This window comes from Felis catus, chromosome B3 (assembly GCF_018350175.1).
Source record: "Felis catus isolate Fca126 chromosome B3, F.catus_Fca126_mat1.0, whole genome shotgun sequence".
Classification (NCBI taxonomy): Eukaryota; Metazoa; Chordata; class Mammalia; order Carnivora; family Felidae; genus Felis; species Felis catus.
The window spans coordinates 34188943-34212235 of record NC_058373.1 but is presented as its reverse complement, the minus strand read 5'-3'; the positions used below and the strand labels follow the sequence as shown (position 1 = coordinate 34212235).

Here is a 23293-nt window from a genome sequence, read left to right as displayed (position 1 = left end):
GCTCTGTATGCGAGCTAGGGAATAGTTTGGCGGAACAGATTACTAGCCACCAGAATGGCTGCTTCAGCGGCTTGGGGGCCCATTACGGTCAATGCCAAGATCACGACTGGTTCCCGCAAACTGAGGTTAACAGAAGTCACAACTCCCAGACTAGGTGTGGCCTTGCTGCTCTTCCTGCCAGCTAGCTCAGCACCTTCGCTGGTGGAAGGGAGAGAAGAAAGAGAGGGGGGAGGTAGAGCAAGGGGGGGTGGGGACTGAAGCAGGAGAGGAGGCCCAGGGTAAGAAGTCACTTTGGTGGGTCTTCGCTGAGTGAGGCGGCCAGGTGATTCGTGTGCGCATCAGAGCTTTAGGAGCCCAGCTCTCAGACACCTGTTCTGCTTTTCATTCTCATCAGCCCTATGTCACACTACCTGCTTCCCTTGCCAATGATAACTGTCGTTCATGAAAATTATTTCCTAGGGTGTTATGTGAACATGGCATCCAGTTATTTGGTTCTGTAACATTTTGGCTACCACTGATGCTAAATTGTTTTTCCTATTCCTTTTTCATATTGCATCTATATATCTTCATTTGTGAGCTCACTCTTCACAGTCCTTCCCATTTTTATTGTTATAAGCATCATTTCTTCCAAGTGAGAATAATTTTGGTTTTGTTACTCTATTTTTCTGCTGCCCATGGTAGAAAAAGAATAACTAAATTTTCTTCAGCATGACTAAAATTTTCAGAACAAGAATGTCATACATCACCGCTTCTGTTTACCCCAAATAGAATTATATTAAAGGGGCCATCTTATGGCCTACTTTTGGAAAACAGCTTTATTAAGAAATAATTCGCTTAGGGGCACCTGGGTGGCTCAGTCAGTTAAGTGTCCGACTTCAGCTCAGGTCATGATCTCACAGTTCATGGGTTTGAGCCCTGCATTGGGCTTGGTCCTGACGGCTCAGAGCCTGGAACCTGCTTCGGATTCTGTGTCTCCTCTCCCTGACCCTCCCCTGCTTGTGCTCTCTTTCTCTCTCTCAAAAAGAAATAAACGTTAAAATAAATAAATTTTTTAAGAAATAATTCACATATACTATGCACCCATGAAAAGTGTACAATGCCATATTTTTAGTATATTCAGAGTTGTGCAACCATTGCCACAATATAATTTTTAGAGATGTTCATCCCCCTAAGAAGAAATCCTGTCCCCCTTCTCCTCCCCACACTTCTCGGGCCTAGGAAACTACCCGTCTACTTCCTGTCTCTATAAATTTGCCTCTCCTGGACATGTCATCTAAATGGGTAATAGGTGGTCTTCGCCAAGTGACCTTGGTGACTACCTTCTTTCACTTAGTGCGGTATTTTCGAGGCCCACCGTGTTGTAGCGCGTATCAGCACTTCATTTCTCTTTATGGCCAAATAATATGTCATATATGGACACACCACATTTTATTTATGCATTTGTCGTGTGATGGGCACTTGAGTTGTTTCCACTTTTTGGCTATCATGAATATTGCTGCTATGAGCATCCACGTTCAAGTTTTTGTGTAGGCGTGTGTTTTCATTTCTCTTGCATAGATACAGAGGATTGCCGGATCCTGCGATAACTCTGCACTTAACTTTATGGTGCAGCTGCCCGACTGCTGTCCACAGTGGCTGCACCATTTTACGTTACCGCCAGTGGTGCGTGAGGGCTCCAATTTCTGCACATCCTCACCAACATTTTTTACTACCTATATTTTTGGCTAGGAAGTATGAAGTGGTTTTATTGTGGCTTTGATTTTCATTTCCCTAATGGCTAATGATGTTGAGCATCTTTTCATGTGCTTATGGGCCATTTGTGTTTCTTCTTGGGAGAAGTGTCTATTCAAGTCCTTTGCCTATTTTTTAATTAATTAATTAATTAATTGTTTAATTTGCATCCAAGTTAGTTAGCATATAGTGCAACAATGATTTCAGGAGTAGATCCCTTAGTGCCCCTTACCCATTTAGCCTATCCCCCCTCCTACTACCTCTCCAGTAACCCTCTGTTTGTTCTCTGTATTTAAGTCTCTTATGTTTTGTCCCCCTCCCAGTTTTTACATTATTTTTGCTTCCCTTCCCTTATGTTCATCTATTTAGTATCTTAAAGTCCTCGTATGAGTGAAGTCATATGATGTTTGTCTTTCTGCGAATTTCACTTAGCATAATACCCTTCAGTTGCATCCACGTAGTTGCAAGTGTCCTTTGTCTACTTTTTTTTATGTTTTTATTTTATTTTTGAGAGAGACAGAGTGCGGGCAGGGGAGGGGCATAGAGAGAGAGGGAGACACAGAATCTAAAGCAGGCTCCAGGCTCCGAGCTGTTAGCGCAGAGCCCAATGCGGGGCTTAAACTCACGAACTGTGAGATCATGACCTGAGCTGAAGTCGGACGTTTAACCGACTGAACCACCCAGGCGCCCCTCCTTTGTTTGTTTTTAATTGGATTATCTTTTTATTAGTTATTAAGTTGTAAGAATTTTTTATATATTCTGGACACAAATCCCTTATCAGACATATAATTTGTGACTATTTTCTCCCATTTAGTGGGTTGTCTTTTCATTTTCTTTTTTTTTTTTAATTTTTTTTAACGTTTATTTATTTTTGAGACAGAGAGAGACAGAGTATGAACGGGGGAGGGTCAGAGAGAGGGAGACACAGAATCAGAAACAGGCTCCAGGCTCTGAGCTGTCAGCACAGAGCCTGACGCGGGGCTCAAACTCACAGACCGCGAGATCGTGACCTGAGCCGAAGTCGTTCGTTCAACCGACTGAGCCACCCAGGCGCCCCTCTTTTCATTTTCTTGATGTGATCGCTTGCAGCACAAAAGTCTTCGATTTTGATGAAGTCCCATTTGTTTCCTTTGGCACTTGTGCTTTTGATGTCATATCTAGGAAACCAATTATGACCCAAGGTCATGAAGTTACTCTGGCGTTTTCTCCTAAGGGTTTTATAGTTTTAGCTTCTACATTTGGGTCAGTAACCTAACACAAATTGATTTTCTTACAGCTCTGGAAGTCAGAAGTCTAAAATAGGTCTCACTAGGCTAACATCAAGGTGTCGACAAGGACGCATTCCATATGGAAGCTCTAGGGAAGAATCAATCCCTGCCTTCTTGCCTCTTCTGTGTTCTAGAGTTGGCCCACCTCTTTTGGCTCATGGCTCCCTTTCATCTTCAAAACCAGTGATGGCATGCTGCGTTCTCACATCAAATCACCCTGACTTCCTCTTCTGCCTCTGTCTCCCACATTTAAGGACCTGGTTATTACATTGGGCCCACCTGGATATCCCAAGATAATATGCCTATTTTAAAATCATCTGAGGGGCGTCTGGATGGCTCTTGTCAGTTAAGGGGCTGACTTTAGCTCAGGTCATGATCATATGGTTCGTGATTTCAAGCCCCAGGTCGGGCTCTGTACTGACAGCTCAGAGCCTGGAGCCTGCTTTGAATTCTGTGTCTCCCTCTCTCTCTGCCCTTCCCTTGCTTGTGCTGTCTCTCTCTCTCTTCCTCTTCCTCTCTCTCTCTCTCTCAAAAATAAACATTAAAAAAAGTAATCTGATTAGCCACCTTGATTCCTTCTGCTATCTTAACTCCCTTTGCCATGCAATGTAACATATTCAATATTCTCTCTGCCACAATCTGTGACCTATTTTGAGTTAATTTTTAAATGGTATTTGAGAGAGAGAGGAAGCGCACATGGATGCAGAGGGGAGGGGCAGAGGGAGAGACACAGAATCTTAAGCAGGTTCCATGTTCAGCTGGAGCTCAGACCCCCCCATGCGGGGCTCACTCCCAAGACCCTGGGATCGTGACCTGAGCTGAAATCAAGAGTCAGACGCTCAACCTACTGAGCCGCCCATTTGCCCCTTGAGGTAATTTTTGTGTGTGGTGTAAAGTAAGCATCCAACTTCATTCTTCTGCAGGTGGATATCCAGTTTTTCCAGCACCATTTGCTGAAAAGATTCTCCTTCCACTTATGTGGCCTATTTTTCTCTTAACATCAAAATGTACCCATATCCATCAATATATAACATGGTCATTTGATTTTTTTTAAGTTTATGTATTGAGAGAGAGAGAGAGAGAGAGAGAGAGAGCAGTTGTGTGCAAGTAGAAGAGGGACAGAGAGAAGAAAGAGAGAGAATCAGGGTCTGCGCTGTCAGCACAGAGCCCGACTCAGGGCTCGATCTCATGAACCGTGAGATCAATACCTGAGCCAAGATCAAGAGGCAGAGGCTTAACTGACTGAGCCACCCAGGTGCCCCTGACATGGTCAGTTTAAATGACTGACTAGGATTTCACTTTCTGAATACACCATGGAGAATTTACATTGTTTCTCCATTGCTTTCACTATTAAAATTGCCTTTATCTGATTTATGGGTCTTTTTAAAAATATAATATGGGTTGGGGCGCCTGGGTGGCTTTGTCGGTTAAGCATCCGACTTTGGCTCAGGTCACGATCTCGCGGTCCGTGAGTTCGAGCCCCGCGTCGGGCTCTGGGCTGATGGCTCAGAGCCTGGAGCCTGTTTCGGATTCTGTGTCTCCCTCTCTCTCTGCCCCTCCCCTGTTCATTCTCTGTCTCTCTCTGTCTCAAAAATAAATAAACGTTAAAAAAAATTTAAAAAAATATATAATATGGGCATAAACCCTTTTCCATTATCTATGTTGTACATTGCCATTGAAAATGTTCACTTCTTCCCACCATCCTGGTTTAAGCTCTTCTTTTTTCATCTGGGCCACAGCCTTACTCCACCTGGTGTCCCAGCTTCCGATCTTGCCTCTTTCCAGTTTGTTTCTCCATCACAGAGTGGACTTTGAAAATGCAAATCTAGTCATGTAACTGCCACCTCTGTCCCTAAAACAGATCCTCGGTAGGAAAAGGACAAAACTCTTTGTCACGGCCCCCTCTTGGCCTTCGCCTAATCTCATGGGGTGCCTCCACTTGCTCACTCCATCTGTCCACACCTGCTTCCTCTCAGATCCTCTTGAAAACCCCTTGCTGCCATCGCAAGGCAGTGTCCCTAATGGGGACAGGCCTCTAGCTCACCACACATCTTCCCTCCTCAGCCCTTTCCACCTGCAGGCTTAGATTTACTTTGTGGATTTCATTAATTTGGCCTCCTGCACCAGCGAGTGAGGTCTATAAAGATAGGAGTGGACTCTGCTTTTGCTGGTATCTACACTCCGGGTTCTAGCGCATGATAGGTACTGATATCTTAGCAAAGAAACAAGATCAATACATTTCCTACTGGGTATTTGACTTTTCATTTAGTTTATGGTATGTTTAATTCACAGAACCCTAAAAATTTGCATAAATCTTTTCCTTTATGGTTTCTGCCTTTGTTCGAGCCACGCTTAAAAGTCCTTCGTGGCTTCAAGACTGTAGAAGTGTTGACCTATTTTCTTTTATTGATTTTATACTTCTCTTGTTGGCACTGAAATACTGAATCTGCCTGCCATTTGTTTTTAGCATATGCTATACACTAGGAAGATGACTTTATTTTCTTGCCAAATGGTTAGCAGTATTCTCAACCCTTCCCATCCTTTCCTTTGCTGACTTGGGGTGACTCGTTGACCACACATTAAATTCTTTCCATGCTTAGTTGTGTAAATAGTCTGTCTTTCCCACACTGGCAGTGTTTGCCACTTTTTTAAATTATTGTAACTCGAGGGGCACCTGGGTGGCTCAGTCGGTTAAGCGGCCGACTTCGGCTCAGGTCATGATCTCACGGTCCGTGGGTTCGAGCCCCGCGTCGGGCTCTGTACTGAAAGCTCAGAGCCTGGAGCCTGTTTCCGATTCTGTGTCTCCCTCTCTCTGACCCTCCCCCGTTCATGCTCTGTCTCTCTCCGTCTCAAAAATAAATAAATGTTAAAAAAAAAAAATTATTGTAACTCTATGTTTTCATATCTGATAGCCACACTTTCTAAGCAAATGCGTTTTTATTAAGTAATATTTTTAAGTTCTACGATTTGAACTAAGGGTTACTAGACAGAGAACTGTCGCTCAGAGCGATTCTCAAACTTGGGCGGGTATCCACAGGGCGTGTGCCAACACAGATCAATGGGCCCCCATCTGTTACCGATTCAGTAAGTGTGTTTGCGTTTCTAACAAGTTGCCTGATGATGTGGATCCAAGGACCACGATTTGAGAACCTCTGCCATGGAGTAAAGACTACGGTCAACCTGGGAGTGGCCCAGATGCCTTCTCTGAATTAATTTCCCAGTGTGCCCTCAGACGTCAGATGAGCCTGCCCCGTGTGCTTTTTGTGAGCACCTCCGTGACAGGCTCTGGCCCTGCTCCTGGAACTACTTCAGAGCTGATCCAGGGGAACATAGCCGTCCTTCCAGCGACCCAGAGAGGTGCTCAGCCTAACGGCACAGCTGCCCCGCTGGTGACAGGTGCCTGTGCAGCCATGCTTCGGGCCCTTTAAGGCAGAAATGAGAGAAAGGGAAGAATGCATTGACTCCCTTTGCTTTAGACTCTCGACTTGCGACTTTCCTTCGGTTCTCCAGCGATGGGATCAGAGAACTCCTCTTTGCTTTCCTCATTTCCTGCTCCCTTGGCTATTTAATGGCTCCTTGGTCCACACAAAGGGAGAGTTAATTACTAACACCTGCTTCTCCTCCCAGACCCATAGGCAGCTTCTTGACCGAGACTTTTCCCACCTCGTCCCCACGATGTAAGCATATTTAAGGAAATCGACATAGTTTTAACAATTTAGCCATACAGCGTATGTATACCTCCGTGGAGAGGGCTGCATCTCACTTCTCCCTTCATAAAGGCACAGACGTATTTTGAGGGAAATAAAATAGCCTTAGAGGTGCTATCTGCTATAGGTTTGCTCTTTCGTTGTTGCTGTTATTAAGACAGAAGGACATGATTATATTGAACGTGAAATGTGTGGCATCAGGAAAATGTTTGTTTCCCGACTTTCCGATTCTCGCATGTGTTTTCCCTATCACTTATATTTTCCCTCTTCTATGTCACCCAAAAGTTAGGTTGGAAATTACTGGCATTTCCTTGAGGGATGTACCTTCTGAGAATTTCTCCTTTTCGTTTTCCCTTTTGTGGTTTCTAAAACACACCATCAGAAGACCTGTCACAAGCGGACGAGAGTTTCCCGCTGGACCTTCCCTTGTCTCCTTTCCCTATTCAGCACACACTGTATGAGGCTGTCCATGTGCAGAGTCTTGGGAACACAAAAGGACACGTCGCCAGTCATCAAGACCTTGCTCTCTATAGATGAAGGCAGATACGTTAGTTAACAATTACAATACGGTAGGACAAACACAGTGTTGTAGGTCATCAGGGGATGCCTGACGACCAAGGCCAGGGGCACTGCCCTCAGCTTGGCAGGAAGCCCGGCAAGGCACAACTCCCAGAAAAGGTGACATTTAAGCAGGTCATTGGGGGAGGGGATGTGTGCATTTATTTATATCATTAACTGTTATTATTCCTATTTTTTCATTTTTATTTACTTTTGGAATAGCAGTTCATTCACATGTTCGACAATTCAGTAAGTATGAAAAGGTTATAAAAGTGCCCTCCAATAGAAATGTGACGTGATTGGGGGCGCCTGGGTGGCGCAGTTGGTTAAGCGTCCGACTTCAGCTCAGGTCACGATCTCGCGGTCCATGAGTTCGAGCCCCGCGTCAGGCTCTGGGCTGATGGCTCGGAGCCTGGAGCCTGTTTCCGATTCTGTGTCTCCCTCTCTCTCTGCCCCTCCCCCATTCATGCTCTGTCTCTCTCTGTCCCAAAAATAAATAAAAAATGTTGAAAAAAAATTAAAAAAAAAAAAAAAGAAATGTGACGTGATTGAAATCTTCCTAGTAGCCACATTTAAAAAAATTAAAACAAAACAAGTAAAATTAGTTTTAATACTATATTTTATTTAATCCAGATATATATAGTTATCGTTTCAATATCTAATCAGCATAAAAACTATTAATGAGATCCTTTATTTTTTTTGTACCAGGCTTAGAATGGGTACAAAGTGTATTTCACATACAACAACACGTCACAATTTGGAACAGCCACATTGCAAGTGCTCAATAGCCACATGTGACTAAGTGACTATATAGTAAGCAGTTTCCCTGCCATCTCTGCCCTGAAGCTGCTGACTTCCCTTCCCTGGAGGCAGCCATGTTTTGCTAGTCTCTAGCATGTTCTTCCACAGATGGTTGATAGGTATACCAGCAATTGTAAACATACATGTGCAAATAATAGAACAGTAATCACATTGCTGTGCATCCTACCTTTTCTCGCTAAGGAATAGATCTTGGAAATGTTTCATATCACTCCAAAGGAAGCACGTTCATGTTTTTCCTGTTTTCTTTATTTCTTTTCCTGCTGTAGAATATCCCGTCTTATGGATGTCACAAATTACTCATTTAGTCTTCATTGGTGAACATTTAGGTGGCTTCCAATATTTGGTGCTTATAAATAACTCGAGCTGAATTTTCAAAGAGGCAGAGAGTGATGGAGCTAACCCCACAGAGGATGGGGGAATGACATTCTAGAGAAAAGAACTAACATGAATGCACAGAGCACAAGGACACATGGCATTTGAGGATAATGTCTTGTGTGTGGAGATGTCTGCAGGGTAGAGTGTGTGTGAACAGATGAGAGGGGGAGGAGGCTAGAAGGGCAAGAAGAGACTAGATTGCAAAGTGTCATAATAAGGAGTTTGGACTTCATACCTGAGCCATCAAAAGATTGTAAGAAGCAGGGAAGAATAAATAAATGATTGGATTAATGCATAAAGGCGAGAGGAGGAACAAATCTTCTATACTGATGGATTCTGATTGATAGATATGTAGAAGGCATGAGGGAGACAGAAAATCAGCATTTAGAGTCCTACAGTAATAATTCCTGCAGGAAAGAGCCGCTGCTGAATATTTAAATTAGTGGGCAAAACTCTGAGAAACGGGATATTTGCCTAGCTTCAAAGTATCTCCCCCAAAGTATGTGTTAATTATCATGATGGTTTTAACATCTGTCCAAACGTGCTTTGATACCCCCCCCCCTCCAGGAAGTGGAGCTTAATTCCTCTGGACTCACTGACTCACTTCTAATGAATAGGGTATAGAAAAGGAAAAATAATAACTCCGCAATGAGCAAACCTGGAAGACACCACCTTCACCAAGTAATGAAGGTTAATAACATCACCATAATGTCATGTTCATATAGGTTACCCCTGACGACGTGGTGGGAAGGGTACTTTACCTCTGCAGCGTTCTTCCCCCAAACCCGTAACTTCAGTCTAATCGTGAGAAAACATCAGGTAAAACCAGATTGAGGGACATTCCGCAAAATGCCTGACCAGGACTCTTTGAAAGTGTCTTTGAAAACACTCTTCGAAGACAAAGGGTGAGAAAACTGTCACGGAACAGAGGAGACACGCTGACTAAATGCAGTGTGGGATCCTGGATTGGGTCCTGGAACAGAAAAGGGACTTTCAGAGGAAACTGAGAAAAAAATTAACGTTAAGTCCTTATTTTAGTTAGTACCAGACCAGTGTTAATGTTCTGGTTTGCATGAATGTACCATAGCTGCTTAAGATGTTAACATCAGAAGGAGCTGGGTGAAGATTTACCATGACACTCTGTGCTGTCTTGCCACTGCCCCATAAATACAAAATTATTTCAAAATAAAAAGGGAAAAAAAAAAGAATTAGAGGAGTGACAGGATTAGATTCATTGGGAAGATGAACCCCAATGGTTGCGGTGGAAAAGAAGGCTGGAAGGGGAAAGACCAGCGTGAGACCTTGCCAGGTTGTGCTACAAAAAGTCAGGAAGAGATGATGGAGGCCCAGATGGGAACAGCGACAGCAGGAGTCCGAGGCCATGGGCAAGCTGGAGAGATCTATCAGAGAAAACTCAGTCAGACCAGGTGATGGTTTAGATAAGCAAGTGAGGGAGCAGCGGGCTCAAGATGACACCCAGTTTTCTGGGAGTTAGATGGGTAATGATGTCATCCACTGACGTCATCACTGGAGAAAACAGGAAGAACAGGTGTCAGGAAAGCAGTAGTTTGGTTTTAGTACTGCTGAGTTTGGAGTACATTTGAGGGATCCAAGTATCCACTGGGCAACGGGATCTATGGGTTGGCGGGTCAGGAGGAAGAGCTGGCCGTAGACTGATGTGGAGAGTCACTGGCACGTAAAGAGTGGTTGAGGCCAGTGAAAGAATGACATGACCCAAGGAGAGGGGAGAGAGAAGAGAGGGCATGAACACAACCATTGAGGGGGTAGGCCCAGGATGGGGCAAGGGGACTGGAGCGTGTCCAGAGAGGTGATGACAGCATAGCGTAGGCACTCACAGCTAGGTCCTAGAAGCCCAGAAGACTGGCTCTGCCCACCCACCCATTCTGTGACATGGAGCAAGCTATTTAATCTAATAAGGCTGTTGTCAGGAGCATATGGCACACTATATGTAAAGTTCCCAGAATAGAGCTGGGACTCTTGGTGTTAGAGGAATGTTGGCTAATTGGAGGCAAAGGAAAACGAGGGTGGTGGTCTGGGAGCTAAGGGAAGAAGGTGGTTCAGAAAGGAGGGCATGTATTTCATACCCCTTAAGATAGCTATTATCAGAACAGTGGAAAATAATGAGCATTGGAAAGGATATGGAGAAATTGGAACCGTCATGCATTGCTGCGGGGAATAGAACATGATGCAGCCACTGTGGGAAACAGTTTGGTCTTCCTGAAAAAGTCAGACGTGAAATTACCGTATGATACAGCACTTCTCCTCCTTGGTATGTGCCCCAAAGAACTGAGGGCAGGGACTCAAACAGATACTTATACACTCATGTTCAGAGCAGCATTCTTCACAGGAGCCAAAAGGTGGAAACAAGCCACCCACCTGCCAACAAAGGAACGGATAAACAAAATGTGGCATATGCATATAATGGAATATTATTCAGCCTAAAATAAACGAAGTACTGATACACGCTACAGCATGATGAACCTTGAAAAGGTTACGCAAAGGGGAATAAGGCAGACACAAGAGCACAAATATTGTATGATTGCAGTTTGATGAGGAACCTAGAGTAGGCAAATTCAGAGAGATAAGAAGGTCGAATAGAGACTACCAGGGGTGGGGCACCTGGGTGGCTCAGTCGGGTGGGCATCCGACTCTTGGTTTTGGCTCAGGTCACGGTCTCACAGTTTTGTGGGTTCGAGCCCCACATCGGGCTCCGCACTGTCAGCTCGGATTCTGTCTCCCTCTCTCTCTGCCTCTACCCCACTAGCGCTGTCTCTGTCTCAAAATAAATACATACACTTTAAAAGAGAGAGAGAGGCGGCGGTGGGGGGGGGATTACGAGGGGTTGGGGGAAGGAGAATTGGGGAGTTATTGCCTCTGCCTGAGGTGATGAAACAGTCCTGGAAATGGGTGGTGGTGATGGTTGCACAACATTGTGAGCGTACTTTAAAAAGAATTTTTTTTAATGTTTATTTTTGAGACAGACAGAGTGTCAGCAGGGGAGGAGCAGAGCGAGAGGGAGACACAGAATCCAAAGCAGGGTCCAGGCTCTGACCTGTCAGCACAGAGCCCGACGAGGGGCTTGAACCCACAAACCGTGAGATCATGACCTGAGCCGATGTCGGACACTCAACCGACTGAGCCACCCAGGAGCCCCATGGGAGCGTACTTTAATGCCACTGAATTGTACTCTAAAAAATGGTTAAAATGGCAAAATTTTATGTTGTGTATATTTTACCATCATATTCAAAAATCGAGGACATGGTTCACGCTGCAGAGAAGTCAAATAAGCCCTATGAAATTAGCCTCTGCATTTTATGACACAGGGGCCATTGGAGACAATTCCATAGCCCTTGTAGTGGAGCAGAGGTCAAAAGCCAGATTACAGTGGGTTGAAGGACGATTGGGAAGTTGTCTGTACCAGGGGCTGGCAAACTACAGCCAAATCTGGCCTCCTGCCTGTTTCAGTAAAGTGTTTCTGGAACACAGCCCCGCCCTTTAGTGTATATTTTGTATATGGCTGCTTGTGTTCTGGGACCGCAGGGTTGAATAGCTGCCACAGAAATCACATGGTTTGCAAAGCCAAAAATATTTACTATCGAACGCTTTACAGAAAGTTTCCCAAACCCTGGACTGGACAAGACCCCCCGGTCTTTCAAGAGCTTTGCCTTCCTTGGACGACGCCTGCATTTCTGATGAGGTTGTTGAGCAGACGACAGCGCCCCTTCGGTCAGCAGCAAAAAAACACACCCGAGGCTGAACAATAATAATAATAATGAATGAGAAGGAGGAAGAAGAGGAGGAGGGAGAAGAGAAGAAATTCCATCCTTCCTTTGTCTAACTGGAGATACTATCTCCAACGTACTCTCTGTTTCTTCTAGCCTTGGAAAAAGGGATTCTAAGTCCCTTCACCCAACCCCCCAAAAAACCCCCACTAGTAATTTGTCACGTGACTAGTGATAGATAATAAACGTTCGAAGGTGATTACAAACTACAGTTGGTTTGAAGTTTCCTAATGAATGCAAGAAAATGTCCACAACCTGAGTTAATTTCCTTTCTGGGACTGAATGTCGATATTTATTTCAGATCAAAGAGAAAGCTGATGTCTTCAGCCCTTACTGTGCATCAGGAGCTGTGCCAAGTTTGGGGCCTAGTTGATCTCATGGATAGTCATCAAAACCATCAGGTGGCCTTTCCCCATTTCACAGGTGGGGCGGCTGGGGCTCACTGGACTCAAATACCCTCCCACAGACCCCCCCAGGGAGTTAGTGGTAGACCTGGGGTTTGAACTGACATCTCCCTGGTTCCAGGGCCCAGGCTGTTCCACCGCATCAGAATGCGCTCTTGTGACCATGCCAAGCAGAATCTAATACTTGGTGGGTTCTCAACCTATTTTAAACAATGAGCCATTAGTTCATAATAACAGGCCACTTTGGGTGCGTCGCAAGGAGACCGTAGGCTTTTGCAAGACCCACTGCCCAGCCTGCTCCCATGCTCCCTTTGTCCCCAAGCCCCACGTTGACGGTCAAGCTGATGCTTGCTACCCAGAGGTATTTCTCGAAAACCATCACGCTTTTCCGTGCTCTCTGCCAGTGCCGTCTAGCACCTGGGCTTCATTATTCCCACCTTACCATTTATTTTTACACACTCTGTAAGAATTCCTCAAGCTCTTGGTTGGGCACAGTGCCCCAGGGAGATCGCAAGAGGGGGACAGAGTGGCTTCTTCAGTTCCCATCCGTCCGTGCCCCTATGGTCAGTGCACGAACACACAGCACCCTTATGATGTGTTTCCCCTTCGAGGCTGCCCTCGATAACACAGCCAGCCTTGGACTGCCTGGATTCCTGCAGCCTTCAAATCAGAACCAAAAGGGAACTCCGAGGTCATCTACCCAACCCTTGATCATACCGGGAGGAAAACCAACCGAGGCCCAGAATGGGTTGACAGTGTACCCAGGCAGACAGCTTGTCGGTCGGCAGCGGACCCCGGACCGGGAAGGCTTCAGGTCTCCCAGCTCACGGCTGTAGAGCTCCCTGCCGCCTGATGAAGCAGGGGTCTTCCCCCTGCGTGCGGAGTGCTTACCTTGGGGCCCTTTTCATGAATGAGACCAGATGCAGAACTCCACATTGATCATTTCTGTCCCTCCCCTTTCTGCTTTCTGTTAAAGGCAGCCCCCCAGCTCCCAGCTGGCTCCTGTCCCCTCCCCCAGCCGGGAGAAGTTATTACATGAAGAGATCAGCTTACCAGTTTTCTTCAGAGCAGAGGCTGAGCTCGGAGCTCCGGGTAGTACAGTGAGGGAGAGCGGAGGGAACCAGCGCAGTGCCTAGCGGAACTCCAGGGCTGGAATCCCGAGACACAAGTGCATCTGCTAGCTGTTAGCACTTGGCAGACGGAGTTCTCCTCTAGGGTGGTTCTAACTTTGGGTAATAATGTTTGTCAGCTACCTGATATTAACACTGCTCCACGTTCAAACAGCAGTGTTAGCAAGACCTGGGGGAGAGGTAAGCCAAATAAAATATCTTGTCAGAAGTTGTATTTTTGTCAGCACGGTATTTCCTTTTCTATCTACCAAGAGGGAAGAGGGGCTGGGTTTTTATGGGGTGCAAAGAGGAATGCTTTATATTGCTTTTTTAGGCTTGCTCTGCCTTTTCTTCCAGAAAGACTTCTTTTCTTCTTGGAGAATCCCATCATTTCTAAAATCTCATTCTGAGGTTGTCTGTACAGTTGCCCCACTGGGGAGTTGGCATGGCCTTGGTGACAGATGCCTGCAGCGTGCACGTTTCTCCTCCTGCCGTTGTAGGAAAAAAAAAAAATGTGCGTGTCAGATTCCGATAGGGACTGTTACCTTTTGAGAATTTTCCTCCAGTGTTGCAGAAAGGATACGCATGCTAGAGGAATTGCTTTTCTCGACTGCTTTTGCATCACATTTTCCTCCCTTTCTGCCTGGATGTGCTTGAAAAAAAAAATCTGTGTTTAACTTTATGTCATAGGTTTGAAGAGGAGTAGCGATACATGACAGGGCTAGGACTATGCCCAGACCTACTACGGCAGGAAGGCGTGTTTAAGGCCCAGCAGGATGATTTATTCTTACGGGTTTAGCTCCTATGTGTGCTGAATACATCTTTGAACATCATAGATGCTCTGGGAGCCAGGTCTTGATGCGGGCAAAGAGACTGGAGGGGGACCGTGTAGCCTGGAGAGGGAAGCGCTTAGGTGTATCTACCCTCACCTGCAAACAAGCCTGCAACGAATGTGCTCGTCCACTGCTTTTGCTCTTTCCTCTGACGAAAGGTCTCCAAGACCGATCAGTGCCCGAGTAATGAATGAAAAGACAGCCTCTTTCCCGAACTCATCTTCCTCTTTGAAAAGCCAAGTGAAAAGTCCATCTCCTAAAAAGGCCAGGGGCCACATCACAGCTTTGCCTTTTGTTGGCATTGTCAGGACAGAGCGGGCTCTGAAAGCTTAATGTGATTACTTTCCCTTCTCTGCAGTGGAAGCAAGAATGCTCCCAAAGCCAGGCTTCGGGTAGAGCCGTGGCTCTATCAGCAGCAGGCTCGCTGGTCGGTTCAAAACAGACATGTGGCTCAGAGGTGTGCGGCAACGGGTCATTTGTTTCAGGCTTTTAGCCTATTAGTTACCCGTCTCCTCTGCTCTGCAGATATTTTCTGGGCCTGTGCGGGGGTCGGGGTCTTGAATGGGAGCTGGAGGGACTGAATGGGTTTGTGATGCTGGAAAGCTGAGAGCAGACCATTGCCCTCTAGTTGTGGCTGGAGTTTGCGACTTCCCTGTTGGTTTTTTACTGTGTGGAGTAAATGACAAATGGGCCGGCCTAACTCAGCCTGGAGCACTTCAGCATGTGTGAGGAGAGCTCATATGGAAAATATTTCTATCACCACTGCATGCGCATATGGTATGGGGAGCCCCCCCATGCAGAGCGAATCGCAGCGCTCCCGCAGCCCCTCAGTGGCGGACCAATTACTCTTATTAACAGCAAGGCTAAGGGCAGGCTTCAGTTACCTGCACACAGCTGGCTCCTGGGGAAGGCCACTCTGGAATGTGCGTGCCTCAAGCCCGGTGTCACACGCGGAGAGGCGAGCGGCCCTGTTTCTCTTTGCAGTCAGCGAGGCAGATGAAAAATGAAAGGGGATTACACTGGCTCCCCCAAATCTTGATGCCGTTCAGACAACACTCGGCACCCGGGAGAGGAAGGCAGAAGTTCTGTCTTTCGAGTTAAGGTTTATGCGCTTAGTAGCCAGAAAACCCAATCAGAGGTGACGCGGTGCCACTCTCCCGCTCCTTTGTTCTGTTCCGCTTTGCTAAATAAAGACCCTCCTGTGCCTCTTCCTCTTCCCTTGTTGTCCCTCTTCTGAGTGTGTGTGCACCTATACCCGTGCACACACCGGTGCAGAGCCTCGGCGACATCACTGCTGTGCTCCTAGGAAATAGTACAATTAGGATTCCTTTCCCCTCGTTGGAATTGAAATGATGAGGAAGGAACTTGAATATGCCAGTAGCTCCCCCTCCCTCCCTAAAAAGAATGTAGTTTATACAGAGCTTTGAAGAATGTGGCATTTATTTATAAGAGCCTCCTTTTTTTATAGGCCTGTTGCTTACAAAACTCACCCATAAACATGTGGCGTCGTCCCCAAGTCACCAAGATTTTCTTTTGCGCTGCCAGCTGGTTTCCTTGCAGGTTTTAATTATCTTCCCTGTGGATGTTCATAAAAACGCATGAGGAAAAGGAAAAAAAGGGGAAGAAAGCATTGTGCTCCCAGTGTTGTTTAGCTGGTGTGGCTCAGCGTGGAGCTGGAGGCCGCGCAGCGGACTCTGGGTAGCAGCTCAGGGTTGGTTTCCCAGATAAGCGGGGGCTGGCAGGTGGTGGGAGGAGGGGGCCTTATGCCAAGCAAGCCTTATCTGGGGTCCTGTCGCTGACACTGTCGGCACCGGTAACTGTGAGCCAAGGACAAACAACCTGGTCTGGGGTTGGTGCATGGGTTTGAGAACAAACACAGGGAAGGCCTGTTCCTTCCTTGATTTTCCGGTGGCAGGAGCATTTAGGTTCTTAGGACCTTGTAAAAACATTGAGGTCACTAGAATGCCGTTGGTCTTGTCAGAATTAGGAGAGTGGCCCCGTTCACTTGTAGAGATGGCACGCATTCCCTAAAGAATGTAAAGGGCCACGAAGTCAAGCTGGACTTTTGGGGCGTTTGTCCGTGTGCGAAACATGCCGGGATCCAGTTTCTTTGCAGGACGCAGCAGAATGGTGTGTGGGGCTGGGAGTGTGCCTTGTCTTTCCTGAATTTGGACTTAACCTCCTCAGATAAGACCAATGAGATACTGTTGTATGTGAGGAGGGGGAAGGAAAGGCAACTTAGAAACTGACACAGTTCTAGAAGTGGGCCAAAAATGTTTTTTGTTTTTTGTTTTAAATTTTGATGAAGCTATTTGGCAAAATCTATCAAAATTAAAAATTAAAATTAAATACAATGGGGACAGGGTTTCTCTTTGTGGCAATGAAAATATTTTGGAATTAGATAGTGGGGAGGGGTGCACAATCTTGTGACTGTACTAAAAAAAACCACTGAATTATACCTTTTAAAAAAGCAAATGTTATGCTTTATGAATAATTTCTGTTGTGGTGTATGTAAGTGTTGAACCACCGTATTGCACACTTATGGTTACACTGCATGTTAACGAACCATAATTTAAATTAAAACTCTAAAGTCGATTTTTTACATTAAAAATAAACGATAAATAGCCCTTTGACCCAGCTTTTCCATTTCTAATACTTCACCATGTAAATCCACTCTAAGTGTGCAGAATGCTCTCTGAACCACTTTTCATTATCCGTCTGTTGCAAAAACCTAAATGTCCCTCAATAAGAGACACAAGGCAGGTGATCAAAGAGAATGATGCAGTTCTTTTTTTTTTTAATTTTTTTTTAAATTTTTTTTTAATGTTTATTTATTTTTGAGACAGAGAGAGACAGAGCATGAACGGGGCAGGGGCAGAGAGAGAGGGAGACACAGAATCTGAAGCAGGCTCCAGGCTCTGAGCCATCAGCACAGAGCCTGACGCGGGGCTTGAACTCACGAACTGCGAGATCATGACCTGAGCCGAAGTCGGACGCTTAACCGACTGAGCCACCCAGGCGCTCCGAGAATGATGCAGTTCTATATGTACTGATAGGAAATGACCACCAGGATGTCTTGTCAGGTAAGAGGAGCAAGTTGCAGAGCAACATGTATGAGATGCTACTCTTTGTGTAAAAGGCGTTAACATACTTGTTCATCCCCCCTCTGGAAGGATATACAGCAAAGGAGAGGAAAGGGGGTGGCTGGGGGTGGAGGCAGGTGAGAGACTTCCACTGCCCTGTACACCTGTGTACCTTTTGAACTGTGTACGATAGACCTGTCTTAGCCAGTAAACAATAATAACAAAATATATGCTATAATAAAAAAAAATACTTCGTACTGCATATAACACATGATGTAATAGATAACACCACCGGCGAAGCCCATGGCACACAGTGCATGTGAATTAATAGCCATAGCACTAGAATGCCATGTGGCAAAGTGATTCCGTAAGGGCTAGAATGATATATTCTTTGGGTGGTTCATTCATTCATTTAACCTTAGAACCTCTGTGTTTTTTTTTTTATTTTTACAACGAGAATAATAATAGTAGCTCCTTTAAGGGGTGGTTGGAAGGGCTAAATGTGATAGGATGTGCAGAGCTCCTAGTTACAGTGTTGGGCACATAGTCAACAGCACTGATTGGCTGTCACTACAGTTACTGTCCAGGTGCTGTCAGGATGTGCCACCTGGATGCCGAGGAAAGAAGGAAAAGATAAGGTCTTTGATGAGCTTACACTTTTAAAAGGGCCCAGAGTGCAAACAGTTAATGATCATGCAATATGAAATTCTGTTTAATTGCAAGAGCAGAGGCAAAGGGGTAAAGAAGCAATGCAACCTGCCTAACAAAGGGAAGAGAAACTCTGCAATGTCGTGTTTGTACTGAGGCTTGGAGGGCTGTGTCTTGGGGGGCCTTCAAGACAATCCCCAAGTTCAGTGATTAACGGCGATTCAGCGACTCAGCGTGTGGTTGCACTTACAGCTATGATCCACTCTAGGGCGGGGATAAAGAGCAAACTCCATGGGCAAAGTCTGGAGGAAACCAGGCAACATTCCAAGGGTCCTATCCCAGTGGAGTCGCACAGGACACACTTGATTCCCCTCGCAGTGAGTTGTGACAATACATGTGAAATATTGTCAATTAGGTATGCTTATTAGAGACCCAGCACTTAGGGTTTTTGGGGGGACTGGCCACATAAGCACCCTTTGCCTGCCGTGTACCAACAGTCCAGATTGCTAGATACGGTGTTCAGCATAAACCCTTATTATTAGTACAGTATAAGCACAGTTAGCCACTTTTACCTGTTCTGGGAGTGGTGGGAACCCTCCCCAAATCCATTTCCAAACATTAGTCAGTGACCAACCTCATAAGCAGATCTTTTTAAAGGAGAGCACTCAGGTCTGCTATGTTAACTCTTTTCTGCACAGATGAGTAGGCATTTTTTTTTTTTTGAGAGATAGAGAGAGACAGAGTGTGAGCTGGGAACGGGCAGAGAGACTGGGAGACACAGAATCCGAAGCAGGATCCAGGCTCTGACCTGTCAGCACAGGGCCAGATGCAGGGCTTGAACCCACGGACACAAGATCATGACCTGAGCCAAAGTCAGATGCTCAACCGACTGAGCCACCCAGGCGCCCCATGAGTAGGCATTTTAAGTGGAAAAAGAGGGAGGGAGGACATTCCAGGAAGAAGGAAAGCATCTACAGAGCCCCAGAAATAAGAAAGAGCATGACGTATTCTGGAAACAAAGCTTTGTTCAGATTACAGAAGCATACACTATGAGGGAATGTGGTGGGAGAAGGTTTATCAGTTACCTGGATCTCTAGGGTTGGAGTTTCCTGTGTGCTTTTGAAAGTCCCAGAAATGACATATCTGCAGTCTTTGTTGTTTTTTTGTTTTTGTTTTTGTTTTGAGAGAGAGCGAGAGAGCAGGAGCGAGAAAGGGGCAGAGAGAAAAGGAGAGAAAGAATCGTAAGCAGGATCTGCACCCAGTGCAGAGCCCTACACAGGACTTGATCTCATGACCATGAGATCATGACCTGAGTGGAAATCAAGGGTCAGACACTTAACCAGCCACCCAGGCACCCCCACGTATCTACAGTCTTAAGAATCTTATCTTTAACGACATGTCATTTAGATTACACTGTGGGACATTTTCATGTTCATGGATTATTGAAATTACTTTTTAAGGATTAAAATAATTTAAATAATGAATGTAGAGTTGCTTTGTTTGTTTCAGCTTTAGAGAGAGAGAGCATGTGAGTGGGAGAGAGGGTCAGAGGAAGAGAGAGGGAGACAATCCCAAGCAGCCTCCATGCTGTCAGCGCAGAGCCCAGTGCAGGGCTCAATCTTACAAACTGTGAGATCGTGACCTGAGCTGAGACTCAGAATCAGACACTCAACCTACTGAGCCACCCAGGCAGCCCTGTAGAGTTGCTTTGTAAGCAGTGATAGCCTTTATAAAAAGCTAGCCATTATTATTAGTCCCTGGAGGGTTACTTGTGGCAAATAGAAATGAAGTATCAGTGTAATGCCCATAATTACTGATTCTTTGTGCACAGTTCTCAGTGGCTCAACCTTTCTCCAGCTTTCTGATTATCTAAAATGAAAAGCCAACCGTGTGGAACTAACTTGGCAGTGAAACACCTGAGTTTGAGCCTTGGGTCTACCGTGCCCAGCCGTATGACTTTCAACATTTTGAATTTTCTTTTAACTTAGGAAAGCTATTGTTATAAAAACAAATTCAAGAAATGAGAAGCATAAGTTAAAGGTTCCTCTTTACCCTCACTCCCTTCCCAATCCTTCCTTCCTCCCCAGATGAAACCATTGTTAACAGTTTGGCATTTGTTCTTCCGGACGCATTCCTACACATTTATAAGCATAAGGGTGTGTATTATGTGTCTCTCTGTGTGTTCGTATATGCCTACATATGTATGTGTGAATGTGCCTATAACTTGCAAATAATGGCAATTCTGCTGCTGTTTTTCTGATACCTGGTACCTCTTATCTCTACTTCTTGTCTTCATTCAATGGCTAGGCCTTCCAGTATACAGTGTTAAATCAGCGCAATGAAAGTGAACATTCTCGTCTTTCACACTTAAATGGGAAAGCTAATATTTCATCACTAAGTGTGAGGCCTGCCAGATGTTGTCGGTGGATCAGTTTTATCCAGTGACAGCTTCCCTTCTAAGCTTTTATCAGGAATGTTGTTGAGTTTGGTTAAACGTTGTTTACCTTCATGAAGTGCTGACGTGGTATTCTCCTTTAATCTACTTAAAAAGTGAACTATATTAATACATTTCTTAATGTTGGATTCTCTTTACATTCTTGGAACTATCTATCTTAATCGTGGTGATTTATTCCTTAAATTCACTAGTGGATTTGATTTGCGAATATTTTATTTTGAATTTTGGGCTTTTTTTTTTTTAATGAGTGCTCTTGTTCATGGCTCTCTTTTATTGTGCTAGACAAGGATTTTGCTAGTTTTGTGAAAGAAATTCAAAGGTTTCTTGTCTTTTAGCATGCTTTGAAACAGTTTGAAAAGCAGAAGAAATCAGCGTCTTCTTGAAGGTTTGTTGAACTCCATCATAAGGCCAGCCCTTGTGGGGAGAGGTGGTCTTTGAGTACCTATTTTAGTCTCCTTTTTATTTCTAAAAAAAGTGTAATATTTAATATATATAGGAAACTACATGTAACATACAAGTGAGTTATGAAGCAAAATAATAAAACAAATACCTCTGAGCCTACCACCCAACTAAGGAAATAAAACATTCTCAATGCTAGTGCCCCAGTCCATTCTCTTCTTTTCTCTCAGAGAAAATATGGTTGTCATTTTGTCATTTTCTTGCCTTGAATATATATATTGTGTATATTTATATATATATATTTAATTTTATAATATATATGCAATATTTATATATATGTAATTTTATCATACATATATGTATCTCTAATGAATATATTGTTTGATTTTGTTTGGTTTTGAGTTATATAAACATAGTATCTTGTTTTCCTTTATTCAACACAAGGATTATAGTTCATTCATTTTCACTGCTATGTAGTATTCTCTATGATAAACTATCTTTTCTTCTGTTGATAGATATTTGGGTTCTTTCTTGGTTGGTTTGTTTTCTGTTATAAATGATGCTGCTATGAGCAATTCAAAACATCTGTTCACAACAAACTGAGGGTTGATGAGGGGTGGGAGGGAGGGGAGGGTGGGTGATGGGTATTGAGGAGGGCACCTTTTGGGATGAGCACTGGGTGTTGTATGGAAACCAATTTAAGAATAAATTTCATATATTGAGAAAGAAAAAACATCTGTTCACATATATGTGCAAGGATTCCTTTAGGGTGTATACCTTGGAGTTGAATTAGTAGGTCAGAGAGTATGTGTTTAATTCCACAAGATAATATCAAATTGATTTATAACGTGGTTGTATCAGGTTTCACTTCTGCTAGCCCTGTTTAAGTGTTCTCAGTTATCTACCTCCTTGTTAATATTTGGCATCATCAGACAGATTAATTTTTGTTGGTACATTAGATATAACATGTTATTAGTGTATGTTGGTTGACATTTCTCTGATGAACAACTATTGCTGCAGTGTGATATTTACATGGATACAAACTATTCATGTTTCTTCTCCTATGAGTTGCCTGTTCATGTCTGTTTCTTGATTTTAATGTGGTTCTTCTCTTTTTCACTACTGATTTAGTTCTTTATATATTTTGATTATGCATCCTTTGCTTATTATTCCATGTAATGTTTTCTAGTTTGTGCCTTGAATTTAAAATTTCGTACTATCTATTGATAAACAGAAGTCCTCAGCTTTAGCGTGCTTGAATTTAACAGTTATCATATATTAACACTTTCTGTGTCTTACATAAGAAGTTATTGGTTCCAAGGTTATAAGGATATTATTCTATATTCTTTTATAAAATTATTAAAGTTTTGCCTTTATGTCTTTGATACACTTAGAACTGAATTTTTTCCATAGGTATAATGTGTGAATAATGTGAATATTGGGGGTAATTTTATTTCTTCCTCACACTGGTAATCAATTGTTGTAGAGCCCTTTATTGAAATCTCTCTACTTATTCTTTGGGAGTGTGTTAGCTATTTTTAGACGTTTGCTCTTCTTTGTGAAATTTGAACTTACCAATTTCCCTTGAAAAATCCTTGAGAAATTTTTATCAGAAATGTATTGAATCTATAAATCAATTTGAAATCACTAACATTCCAATGTTGAGCCATTCTATCCATGGGCATACTATAAGCTTTACATTAGTTTAGATTTTCTTTAAAGTTTTTCAATAAAATTTTACAATTTTCTACATAAAGGTCTTGTACATCTTTAATTTTAGATGTATTCCTAGCTATCTTGTTATCATTTGGTATTGTAAGTTTTGTTTATATTTTTAAATTAATTTTTTGTTTTGCTAATGCTTAGAATCACAATTGATATTATACCCAAGCAACTTGCTAAGCTCATTCATTAATATAAATCAGTTGCCTATGGGAACTTTTATAATTTCTAAGCACATAATTATATATCATCTGTGAATAATGACCATTTTGAGTTTTTTTTTCCAATTCTTATACCTTTTTTAATTTTTAAATTTTGTTTTAATATTTATTTATTTTGAGAGAGAGAGAGAGAGTACATGTGAGCAGGGGAAGGG

General features: G+C 43.9%; 1 protein-coding gene and 1 long non-coding RNA gene across 8 annotated transcripts in view; one reads left to right on the top strand and one right to left on the bottom strand.

The window, feature by feature from the left end:
- THSD4 (thrombospondin type 1 domain containing 4) overlaps positions 1-23293 on the top strand; it is a 576883-nt gene that overhangs the window by 363766 nt on the left and 189824 nt on the right. The window contains exon 1 of one of the 7 annotated variants that reach the window (XM_019832142.3): positions 13860-13978. The exons of the other annotated variants lie outside the window; for them this stretch is intronic. Within the exon in view, the coding sequence (XP_019687701.2) occupies positions 13907-13978 (72 nt within the window). The 5' untranslated portion in view covers positions 13860-13906. Of the gene's footprint in view, positions 1-13859; positions 13979-23293 lie in introns of those variants that run through there. 7 annotated transcript variants of the gene reach the window in all.
- LOC109500588 lies at positions 7870-16266 on the bottom strand. Its single transcript, XR_006599028.1, has 5 exons — positions 16101-16266; positions 15495-15912; positions 13722-14265; positions 10725-10858; positions 7870-9434 (listed from the first exon to the last, which is right to left on the bottom strand). It is a non-coding gene; the product is annotated as an uncharacterized LOC109500588 (long non-coding RNA).